This window comes from Acipenser ruthenus, chromosome 8 (assembly GCF_902713425.1).
Source record: "Acipenser ruthenus chromosome 8, fAciRut3.2 maternal haplotype, whole genome shotgun sequence".
NCBI lineage: Eukaryota > Metazoa > Chordata > Actinopteri > Acipenseriformes > Acipenseridae > Acipenser > Acipenser ruthenus.
Genome location: NC_081196.1, coordinates 17,674,617 through 17,687,170, shown reverse-complemented (window position 1 = coordinate 17,687,170; position 12,554 = coordinate 17,674,617). Strand labels below are relative to the sequence as shown.

Below are 12,554 nucleotides of genomic sequence, written 5' to 3'. Positions count from 1 at the left end.
TTAGAAGTCGGTCATTATCCAGCATACTACAGTGCCTTGCATAAGTATTCACCTCCCTTGGACTTTTCCACATTTTGTAGTGTTACAACCTGGAATTAAAATGGATTTAATTAGGATTTTTTGTCACTGATCTACACAAAATGTCGAAGTGGGGGAAAAAATCTACATATTTTTCAAAATTATTTACAAATAAAAAACTGAAAAGTCTTGATTGCATAAGTATTCACCCCCTTTGCTGTGACACTCCTAAATAAGCTCTGGTGCAACCAATTGCCTTCAGAAGTCACATAATTAGGTGAATGGAGTCCACCTGTGTGCAATTAAAGTGTCACATGATCTCAGATTAAATACACCTGTTTCTGGAAGGCCCCAGAGTTTGTTAGAGAGCATATCTAAACAAACAACGTCATGAAGACCAAGGAGCTATCAAAACAAGTCCGGGATAAAGTTCCGGAGAAGCACCAATCAGGGTTGGGTTATTAAAAAAAATCCCAAATTTTGAACATCCCCCGGAGCACCTTTAAAACCATTATTAAAAAATTGAAAGAATATGGCACAACCGCGACTCTGCCTAGAGAAGGCCGTCCACCAAAACTCAGTGACCAGGTAAGGAGGGCATTAGTCAGAGAAGCAACCAAGAGGCCAGTGGTAACTCTGAAGGAGCTGGAGAGATCCACAGCTGAGATGGGAGAAACCGTCCATGAGACAACTATAACCCGGACGCTCCACAAAGCTGGGCTTTGTGGAAGAGTGGCGAGAAGAAAGCCATTGCTGGAAAAAACCCATATCAAATCCTGTTTGTATTTTGCCAAAAGGCATGTGGGAGACACAGCAAATGTGGAAAAAGGTTCTCTGGTCTGATGAGACCAAAATTGAACTTTTTGGCCTTAGCGCAAAACGCTATGTGTGGCGCAGAGCCAACACTGCTCATCACCCTGAGAACACCATCCCCACGGTGAAGCATGGTGGTGGCAGCATCATGTTATGGGGATGCTTTTCATCGGCAGGGACTGGAAAACTGGTCAGAATTGAGGGCAAGATGGATGGAGCCAAATACAGGGAAATTCTAGAGGAAAACCTGTTTCAGTCTGCAAGAGACCTGGCACTGGGGCAGAGGTTCACCTTCCAGCAGGACAATGACCCTAAACACACAGCCAAAGCTACACTGGAGTGGTTTAAAAACAAGAACCTGAATGTCTTTGAATGGCCCAGTCAATGCCCAGACCTCAATCCAATTGAGAATCTGTGGCAAGACTTGAAAATTGCTGTTCACCAACGGTCCCCATCCAACTTGACAGAGCTTGAGCAATTTTGCCAAGAAGAATGGGCAAAAATTGCAGGATCCAGATGTGCAAAGCTGGTAGAGACTTACCCAAAAAGACTCACAGCTGTAATTGCCGCCAAAGGTGCTTCTACCAAGTATTGACTCAGGGGGGTGAATAATTATGCAACCAACAAATGTCTTTTTTTTGTTTAATTAACTTTTGTGTCACAATAAAAAATATTTTGCACCTTCAAAGTGTTAAGTATGTTGTGTAAATCAGATGGTAAAAATCCCAATTAAATCCATTTTAATTCCAGGTTGTAACACTACAAAATGTGGAAAAGTTCAAGGGGGGTGAATACGTATGCAAGGCACTGTATTATTCCTTTTCAAATTGCTTTGTTCTTGAGTGGCTGAGGTATATAGTTCAAGGCAAACTTGCTATAACTACAGAACTACAATATAACCTTGCCCTGATGTTCTTGTGCTCTCTTGATTTGAGTACCGCCTCCATTCGTGTGTGAGCACTGGTGATTGGTGACTGAAGGGTGTGCAGTGTTCACTTTTCCTTGATCTGCTTATGTGTTACTTACACTGAAATGAACCATAATCATAAAAAGATGTATATCACCTTTACCATAAATTAAGAAAACAAAAGATACATGTTTATCACATGTATTTTCTTAAATACAAAGCACACATATGTATCGTCTGGCAGATTCTCTTGTATACAATTACCCCCCTCCTCTTTTCATTAAAAGTTTATTGTGGCATACCGTAACCACAGAGGGTTCATGTCACCAGTTTGGTTATGTCTTTCCCCATGTATTGAACATTTTTGAAGAACCCATGCTTTTTGTTAATCCTGTTTAAAAATAAAAAATAAAAAAGCTCCTTAAAGAGCAGCAGTTACACCAGAAACATTTCATTTTCCATTAAAACAGATTAAACTCTGCTAGTGTTTGTAAGTGAAAAGTACAAAATAAATGGAACACCCACACACTAACGTATCTTCGTATTCTGTGTTTGTTTCTGATGCATGCACAAAACACTGTGATTGTCAGGTTAGCCACCTCATGCAAATATATCCAGGTAAACAAACACATGCGCTGGATGGAAACGGTAGCTATCAACCCTTGCATAATATTTTAATGTCATTATTAAATTATATATTTATCATGTAGAATAAAAAAATATATATTCTGTGTTTCTTATTATTGACACCATTTTCCAATAAGGACCTAGGAGGCTTCCTAAGTATCATTCTGGTTCACTCTAAGTCACACAAGGTGGGTGTTAGACATCAAAACCCAGCTTATCTGCTTACTGTCTTCAATGTCTCGGCTGGTCAGAAACAGCAAATCCATTTTATCGCATGAAGCAGTACAAGGGTTTGACTTTACTGCCACCTTGTTGCACACTTGACTGGTTGTATTGATGCTTCAATATAGAACTCGAGTTGGATCATAATAAATGTGTTGCTAATAAAGGTGAGCGCTGTAATAAATACATAATAATAAAACTAGAACCCTGAACTTAGGATATAGTGTGGTATAGAATTAGCACGGTTAGAGCAGTATTGAACAGAATTCGAAAGCAAAACGGTAAAGAGGAACTCTGACTTTAGCTTCAGTTCCTAAGATATTAGATTGTCTGTGCATTTTTTCCATCACTGTCAAAACATTATTGTGGGTACTGTAGAATGTTGCTTTGAGATTTACATTACAATGCTGTGTGGAGGTTCACAACGTGAGAATGATTGACATATTCTGAAATGCACATTCCTGTTCTGGCAGACCTTTCCTCTATGCATGTGCGGGACGGAGAAACTGTAAACAAACCAAATCCCACTGAAAATGAGGTCATGTACAGAGTAGTGCTGAAAGTGGGTCAGCGTAATCAAACCATTGTGATAGAAGTTGAAGGAAATGTACCCCGCTACACACTGAAATGCATCAAGTAAGGATTTTTCTTATATTTCATATTACTACAGTAAGTAATAATAATGATAATGCAGTACAAATAAGTAAATAATAACACGCTGTTTTGAAATCATTTAAATCTATATGCACACCTTTTGCTTGGATCCTGTAACCAAAGATACTCTAAGTAAGATTGTTTTTAAAGAATGCACTGTGACCTATATAATCTGGGTTAAGGGTAACAGTGGTTTAATATATATATATATATATATATATATATATATATATATATATATATATATATATATATATATATATACTGTGTTTTGGGTGAAACTGCTTTTGATTCAATTTTTTTTTTCAATGAAAACGCGCACACACACACACACACATTTACACACACAGTCGAATTACTCCTTGTTATCAAGGTTACAGATCCTTATTTATATGACATCTTCAGAGAAATAACTGAGCCATGTTCTTACTATATAATGTATATTGCTATAACAGATTATTAAAAAATACTGATTCCAAATTGCTATTAATATTCTGAAGGCTCTAAAGTTAAAAACAGTTTATGTTTAATTGCAATTCACAACTGCAATTTTCATCTTTTGTGGTTTATAATAAGTTAATACGATGTATGTAGGGTGTAGCTTATAACAGAAATCACTCAGCTTTGCAGTCCTCCAAACTTCTCAAGATGGCATCACTTATAACAGTAAGGGGTGATCTACACACTGCTTATTAAGTTATATTAAACTGATCCTTACAGAAATCACATTTACCCTGTCTATAATAAACACATTTCCATTTTACAAAACTATAACCAAAATGAAGATAACAAAGGCATAATATTACTATATTAATGATTTCCCTGTGTAATGCGCCTTGAGGTGTTTCATTACATGAAAGGCACTACATAAGCTGAATTGTGTTGTGTTGTGTAAGGTACATTAGAGTGATGGCTCCAAAGTAGTCTATTATCCTGTATTCAAAATATGACTATTCATTAATACTATTGCAATTTTAATTTAGACAGAATGATTCACTTCCACTTGACATAAAAGTGGTGAAAAATGGCATATTTTTTGAAGGACCAATTAAGGAAAGTCATTCGGGGATTTTTATTTGTATTGCTTCCTACCATGGCCATCAACTGTCAGTCCCAGTGGAAATACAGGTCTATTCAGAAAAGCCAGGTATGCAATACATTCACATATTATTAATATTATTATTATACATGGTGAATGCTAATTAGCCAATACACTTTGGTATTTTATAGTCTTATTATACATGGCGGTGGTGCTAGACCCATGTATAGTGTGGTGGTACAGTATACTGTAATAAAATTGCCCGTATATTAATTAGGTTGATGATAAAACTGCTCACGTGAATTATTAAAAACAAAATCCACCAGTACATGAAAACAATTACTCATTACTTATGATTTCATTTGAACAAAACTGTCAATACCAAAGCAAACAACAATGGCCTGCAGATGTAAGAAAAACAAAAAGCAACACATAAAAGAAATGACCTCAGCCACATCCCCTCTGTGGGATTGCTAGGCAGTTTAGATTGATTCAGCGCCACCTTCCAAAAAAGACAAACGACTTTTCTACTCCAATTCTTAGTAATAATACATGTAGTTGTCCCACACTCCATCCCACCCAAATAAAGATTAATAAAATAAAATACTGAAGTTTAAAATGAATTGAATATGTCACAATGTACAGAGGCAAGCGATGCCTTGCTAGATTTATGATGTTCCAACATTTTTTTCAGAAAAAATGATTGTGCTTGTCATTGCCCTTGTTTCTAAATAAAGCCATGTGTGTCTTTGGTACATATGGCACTTACTGTAAATTCTTAGTAAAGACAAATAACAACAACTGCGTTTCTTCCACATTTAGTTCCACCCAACATTAGCACTCTGGTGTTCGATGAAGCAGAACATAAAGTCATTAGGTGCATAGCAGCCAACAGCAAACCAGCAGCAAGGATCACTTGGAATCTGCCTGGAAACCTTCCTGGAGATGTGATGTATAACAGCGCATTTGAAAATGGAACACACACGGTTATTGGTGATGTTAGCATTTCAGCTGACTTGCCTGAGGAACACAATATCACTTGTGTGATTGAACACCCAGCCTTTGAAGCTCCAGAGACCAGGATAATACACATTCCTCCATGCTGTAAGTAGATGCGTTTTTTAACTTTTCGGAAAGGGGATGTCTATGGTAAAGCATATAAATAGTGTGGTAGAGAAGCATAATGTGTTGACTGTTTTGATGGAGAGGCAGGTAGTAGAATGGTAAAACATGTTTAGGATAAATAAAGTGAGTAAAAGACCAGAATGCAAGTGCAAGCTAACCATTCAGAAAATGAGAAACGTGTATGACTTTAACATAATATTGACTAATTACAGGACCATCATTTAGATAGATGAATGAGAAAGGCTAACTGAATAAATTAAGCATAACCTAAACACTGATGGCGATAAGGCCTAACTGACTGAGTAGATTTAATATGGAAATGTCAATATAAAAATGTTATTAAACGGTAAAATAAATTTACCATTAACAAAAACTGCTAAAAAGAAGTTAATCAAAATTGTACGTGTTTTAAATGAATCCCAAAATAATGCATCTGTTTCTGTCTTTGAAGTTCCACCCCATATTACCATACAGAGTGTGACAGAAAACAAAAAAGACAAAGAATACACAACTGTTGAATGTGTAGCAACTACCAGCAAACCTGCTGCGAATGTTACTTTGATTTTACCAAGCAACAATACTAGACAACTGCAAACTGCAAAACACAGTCACAAGAATGGAACTGAGTCAATGGCATGTAAATACACATTTCCTTCTTACTTACATTCTGGGCAAACCATAACCTGTGTGGTAAATCACCCATCACTTGCTGACACAGTCAAGAGAAACATAAGCATTCCTTCATACAGTAAGTCTTTATAGTATCTTAACCTTCACAACTGTTCTTAAATTGTAGTCCTCTGTCACTGATGTACCCATTTTGGTCACTTGTATTTTTTTTTCTTCAGGCATTGATATAAACCAATAAAGCCATGAGAATGAGAAAGTTTAGAAACTAAGTTATATCCTCTCTGTAGTGCAAGTGGGCCAAATTTACTTAAAGGGCATAACTGCAAAGCAATCTCTTTAAGTGGCATACATATTTAAAAAAAACTGCAGTGACAGAAGAGTTTTTGTCTGCTATTAGGATATCTGGCAATATATTATATTTGAAGGGTTCATTAGTACTACAAAAATAAAGGTGCCATATAATTCTTTAAAGGAAGTGGTGACAAAAAAAGTTAAACATGCAGGAAATTAGCTTGTTGTTTTTTTTAATCTCATAAGACTTTATCTGATATATGTGAAGACAGTGGGCAATTACTCATTACTTATGAATTACTAAACTAAAGCTATAGCAATGTTTATAACCTTTTTATACATTATAAAACTCACTGATCAGCCAGTCAGGTTCAGAGTTGAGTGCTCATTATCCCATAGGTAAATGCCCACTGTTAAAGCAAACAGGACTCGAGAGTCTTCACACTCGCTTTAAACATCGACATAAAATATAAATTTAAAACACATTTAAAAAATGTCTTCATTGGCAAAAAAACATGCTTTCGTTTATAAAAGCATTAATATCCTCTGCAGCGGTCATTAGGTAATTCACCTTGTTTTTCTTAATGTGCTTTGGCTCGGGACTTCTAACTGTCACTGCAGTCAATTAACTAGCAGGTAATGGTTGTTGGCTTGAGCATTAATGCTGAAATAATATTAAAGTATATATCTTCAATGCTTCCACCTGTCCTGACTGTCCATTATTGTAATAATTAAAGCAGAGCCCTCTGAATAAAACATGTTCTATCTTGTATTAATATCTGTAATGAATAATCTTATGTAGCTTGTTAAATATCAGTTGAACCAAAAGCTGCTCTGATATTGGAACCACTCAGTAGGACTTACTGGCAGAGATCTGATCTAATTTCCTAGAAGAGAGAATCACTCTCAGTCTAACAATTGATAAAATAAATCAACAGAAAAGCACAATTTACATTCAACAAGGCATGGTCTCCTTGGTCCATGCAGGCAATGTGAAAATTAACTTGAATGGAACAACCATCACAGAGACGTATATGTTAGTTTTTATAAGTAATAATATATCCTGAACACCCGATCCAATGTCCGCAAGTATTTATTTGAAGAACCTGTTGAGACAGAGAAATTTCAAATTTTCCTCATTAATAATGACATAATTGTCATCTTAATTTCCCAACGATGGGCCTTATTTCTTCAACACTATGTGAAAATAAAAACAGTATTCTCTTCCATCCCCCAGGTGCCAATAAAATACATTTTATTTTGTACAGTTTACTGAACTGAGGGTCAAAAGAGGATGTTATGCATTTACTGACATGCATATTAATCCTTAAATAAACAGAAATGCGGCAAAGTGGTGGTTCAGGCTGGGAACTCACTTTTAATCAGTTAATCAAATCAAGCTTATTAAGTGTCGATAACCAGACATTGTCAATTGAAAAAGCAGTACCATATCGCTAACAAATTACTTGTCCAATGATTGTCAGGGAAGGTATTAAACGCTTACCTCAGGCTGTGTGGTCCAGTGGTTAAAGAAAAGGGCTTGAAACCAGGAGGTCCCCGGTTCAAATCCCACCTCAGCCACTGACTCATTGTGTGACCCTGAGCAAGTCACTTAACCTCCTTGTGCTCCGTCTTTCGGGTGAGACGTAGTTGTAAGTGACTCTGCAGCTGATGCATCGTTCACACACCCTAGTCTCTGTAAGTCGCCTTGGATAAAGGCGTCTGCTAAATAAACAAATAATAATAATAATAATCTATTACCTCCCTGCTGTGAGTTAGTTTGCCTCCTCCTCCCCAGCCTCCATCTGTTTTTTGGCTTCATCTAAAGGGGAGGGGAGCTATCCTGCCCCCTGCCCATGGTTTTCCTACAGTCAGCCTCTCCACTTACCAGAGGAAAAATGTATGGGCAGGGGTTCCCTGAGGTGAGGCCAAAGATGTATTATATGTTAAATGCTTTATCCAAGAACGTGTAATATGCATAAATGTGTTATCGTGTCTAATGTGTAATAAATATTTTATGTATCGCATGAGTTCCCTGACTGAATTTGTATTGTGAAATTTACTATAAAAGTCTTTCTTGATTTATTTCCAGATCCAAATATTATCATTAAAAATTTTTTGGCTACACCAAAAAACACACAAAATAGATTAGCTGTATGCCAGTCCATTGGGAGTCCAACTGGAAAAATCTCTTGGGTCCTACCAAAGAATAATACTGGGAATATAACATACAAATATGAAAATGGAACAGGAATGCTTACCAGTATCTATGAATTTCCATTTGCCCTACATGAAGGGCAGAACATAACTTGTGTTATTAATCATGGAGAGCGTCTGGCTACAGAGAAAAGGATAATACACATACCTCAGTACTGTAAGTACAGTACTCTTTAACAAATCAAACACTACACCTGATAATCTTTCAGTTTTCCTCCTGCAGCACACAAATAACATTCTGTTGTACTTGCAGATATTTCTTCCATAAAAGTATTACATGAAAGTCGAATGAATGGCAAAGTAATCCTGCAGAGGGGTCGTCCGAACCAGACAATTGAACTGAAAGTGAATGGCAATATACCACTGTACCGTTTAGAATGTAGAAGGTAAGCTAAGACAATGCGTTCATAAAGCAAACCTACAGTTGTGAACCCATTATGTTCTGAGTGGAGAAAAAAACAGCCAAATACATTACATACAAAAGCTGTAATAATGGAGAACTCCACCAACATACAGTACAGGTTTGTGTAAAAGTCACTTGACCATTTCATGGTTAATCAGCAGCAGACCATGGGAAGATGGACACTGTGCTTCCTAAGGGTTGCTGTCATAGCAAGTCTGTAGATACCTCATGTCTCCACAATGGCTCGGCCCAAGGAGCCATCAACACCATTCTTTTCCCATGGTCCGCTGTTCCATTCAGTTTGTAGCAGACAATAATAATGGAAGATGGAAATTTTCAGTGGAAAATTGGGCCTTATCAGTTCAAAGAGGCTGACGTATTGCTTGCCGATAAGAAATGTTTAATATACAGTAGGTTGGCTTTGATGATGCTGAAATTCATCATTCATGGTCATAGATGTATATATTTTTACATCTTAGGCTGCATGGTGTGTCTCCTGTGAAACTGCTGGGAAATGTACTGTTCTTTGAAGGGCCTTTTAAGGAAAGTCAGTCTGGAATATACATCTGTGAGGCATCGTACTACCATCATCGAGCTTCTGTTCAGATTGATGTTAGAATTACCTCAGAAGACAGATCCTGTAAGGTTTTATTTAAGTATTTTCTATTTCACAAAAAGTTTGCAGTCTTGATTACACTCTTGAGGAAACCTGTAGTTTATTAAAACTTTTTATTAATTGTTCACTGCCATATAGTACATGTTATTGTGTTTTAAGTGGCTGATGGTAAGTCTATAGCTCATATGCACAATACAACTGGTACCACATTGAAGTAGCCATTCCAGAAACATTATGAAATAAAGAACAAATGTTCAGCAAATTATTCTTTGTTTCCTGTAAATGCATTATATGTGGGGTACCACTGAACTTGCTGGACTTGTTGGTTATATCTTAGTTTTTGTATTATCGTGATGTAATTCTCTTTTAGCAGTTTTTTAAAACATAACAACAGTATGAACTGTATGTTTTAATTGAATTCGTTGTTTTCATTTATTTTGTAGGGGAGTATATCCTGATATGTTTTTCAGCAGCAACAGGACTCACCATAATTGCAACAGTTTTTATCTGCATCATTATCAAAGTCTGGTAAGTAGTAATAGAAATAATACCACAAAGGTAGAAGGTGTTCCAATAGAGTAAAACAAAGTGTGCGAGTGTTTGAGTAAACAGGAAATTCACTTACTCTGGCCGACGGCTATCAGACCATTTTTACCATATCGGCATATACAATTCATAAACAGGAAGACTTGGGGTAACTGCTGGCAGTCACGTACTGTATAGCTGAAGCAACCACAACTTACCATTCACACAATGAAAAAAAGATATGTTTATAATGTTAATTTAGTATCAGGTCAAAACATTATGAGACAGGCTAGTCTTATTTCAGGAACGTTTTAACTAATATTAAGGTTAAATTAATATTTTGCCTGTTTTTCCTACAGTCCATGTGTCATTACAGGTAGTCAGGACAGTGTTAAATGTACTGCATAACATGCCACTAACTGCAGATTCATGCATGGACTGAGGTGTATAGTGTCCGACACTGGGAAATGTGGATACTAGTATGGACATTGTTTATATAATATATGCAATAAGAAGAATATATAAGAACGTATTTCAGCCAGACAATGTAATTAAGTAGATTCAACATATTATTTAAACTCACCACCTCATTCGGTTACAATTTGTTGTTTAGTTTTCACATTTCTGCTCCTCCCTTCCTCCTGTTCTGCAGCACCTTTTCTTTCCCCTGGAGGGCTGTCACCAGGTGGCATCCAGCCCTTATTTCTAAGTGTATTAGTGACACCAGCTCCAAGGGCTCTCAAAATATATGTTAACTTAATGTCATTTTGCAATGTCTGGCATGTCTGAATAAAATGTCTCTACTCTGTTTCTACAGTTTAAACAGTTTTCTCTGTGCACAAAATGAAGACATTCAATGCTTTATCTGTAATGATTTTTAGCAAGGCTGTATAAACCCAGCTTGTGGAAACTCACTAAATTTGAAGACCTTATAACATTGTAATCACAGTCAAGTATCGAAAAAGAGTGGCATTTCATTGCAGTGCAATTCTCACATAATACAAATATGGAATTACTGCTTAAAAAACACAATTAGAGAGCACAGTCCTGTCCGACTCTTGAAACAGGTATGCTGTGAAGGAGCATATGACTAACAACTGAATGCATTGCCAAATAAGGGCAGAGCTGGGTAAAATTGTATCGGTAACCTTCAACAACAGCAGTTTGAAAACACTGATAGATATTATTATTATTATTATTTATTTCTTAGCAGACGCCCTTATCCAGGGCGACTTACAATTGTTACAAGATATCACATTATTTCACATTATACAGATATCACATTATTTTATATACAATTACCCATTTATACAGTTGGGTTTTTACTGGAGCAATCTAGGTAAAGTACCTTGCTCAAGGGTACAACAGCAGTGTCCCCCACTGGGGATTGAACCCACAACCCTCCGGTCAAGAGTCCAGAGCCCTAACCACTACTCCACACTGCTGCCCGATATCTATCACTAGCTCAAATCTAGCACAGTAAAAAAAAAAAAGTATGATGATTACATGCTTGAGGCTTTTGCTGAAAAAGGTTCGGCAGCTCTATTTCCTTTATTTGTTTCCTTACTGTAGCAAAGCTGTTACTTTGCCATAATCCATCAGTTTATTTTCCTTTGTGAGAGAATCTTTTACACACCCGATGCCCAAATAATTGGAGGGAAATTCTCAAGAGGATATTATCAAGAGGCTCAGATGTTCATTATTCAAGACTTTGTATGAATTATGCGTGGTATCTTGTATATTAAAATATTTAATTATCCGGAAGGCATCAAGAGGTCTACCAGTTTCACTGCCTCAGCAGTTACTATCAGCTTTGAATTTGTATGCTATTGACAGTGTCATGACAGTTTGTGGAGATCTTTCCAATCATTATCTATAACGTTTCATGAGTTTTCACAAACAAGTAATTTTTTTAGATTATTTGAGATAACTATGCTGTAGCTCGTAGGGCAGGGTTACCACAACAGTGGTGTTTTCCAATCTGTGATATGCAGTCCACACTTGCGTTCCTTCATTAATCTCTCCCTTAAGTGCCCCTTCAATTTGAATGCTATGCTGGGCAACACAACGCTTCCCTGCATTTTTAGATAAATAAGTCTCAAATACATTCCATTCCCACTAAAGGCAGGGCGATGCGAGGCTGCACCTGGTAATGAATAGAAAATCGTATCCTCTTTAAAAATATGCAAAATATTTATTTTAAAAAGGCTGCAAGTTATTACATTTTCGAGAAATACAGAACAGCTAGGTGATGGTACATTTATTGCCCATGTATTGCCCTCTCAGATTCCTTGCATACTAAATATCTTGGCATCACTGAATAGATAACCGTCTCTGCATCAAAAATATGCAAATCATTTTAATAAGCAAGACGCTCCCTGAATGTTATTGTGCAGAATTCTCCCCTAAGCAATCACCTCCCCCAAGACTGTGTACCTGTGCTAGCCATTGCAGAAACTACTTTTCG

General features: G+C 36.7%; 1 protein-coding gene across 1 annotated transcript in view; it reads left to right on the top strand.

Moving 5' to 3' along the window:
* Window positions 1–12,554, top strand: part of LOC131737744 (uncharacterized) — a 35,920-nt gene that overhangs the window by 14,884 nt on the left and 8,482 nt on the right. The window contains exons 5-10 of the mRNA XM_059028665.1: window positions 3,061–3,223; window positions 4,225–4,388; window positions 5,103–5,384; window positions 8,797–8,929; window positions 9,426–9,586; window positions 10,006–10,090. Coding sequence (XP_058884648.1) covers window positions 3,061–3,223; window positions 4,225–4,388; window positions 5,103–5,384; window positions 8,797–8,929; window positions 9,426–9,586; window positions 10,006–10,090 — 988 coding nt within the window. The remainder of the gene's footprint in view (window positions 1–3,060; window positions 3,224–4,224; window positions 4,389–5,102; window positions 5,385–8,796; window positions 8,930–9,425; window positions 9,587–10,005; window positions 10,091–12,554) is intronic.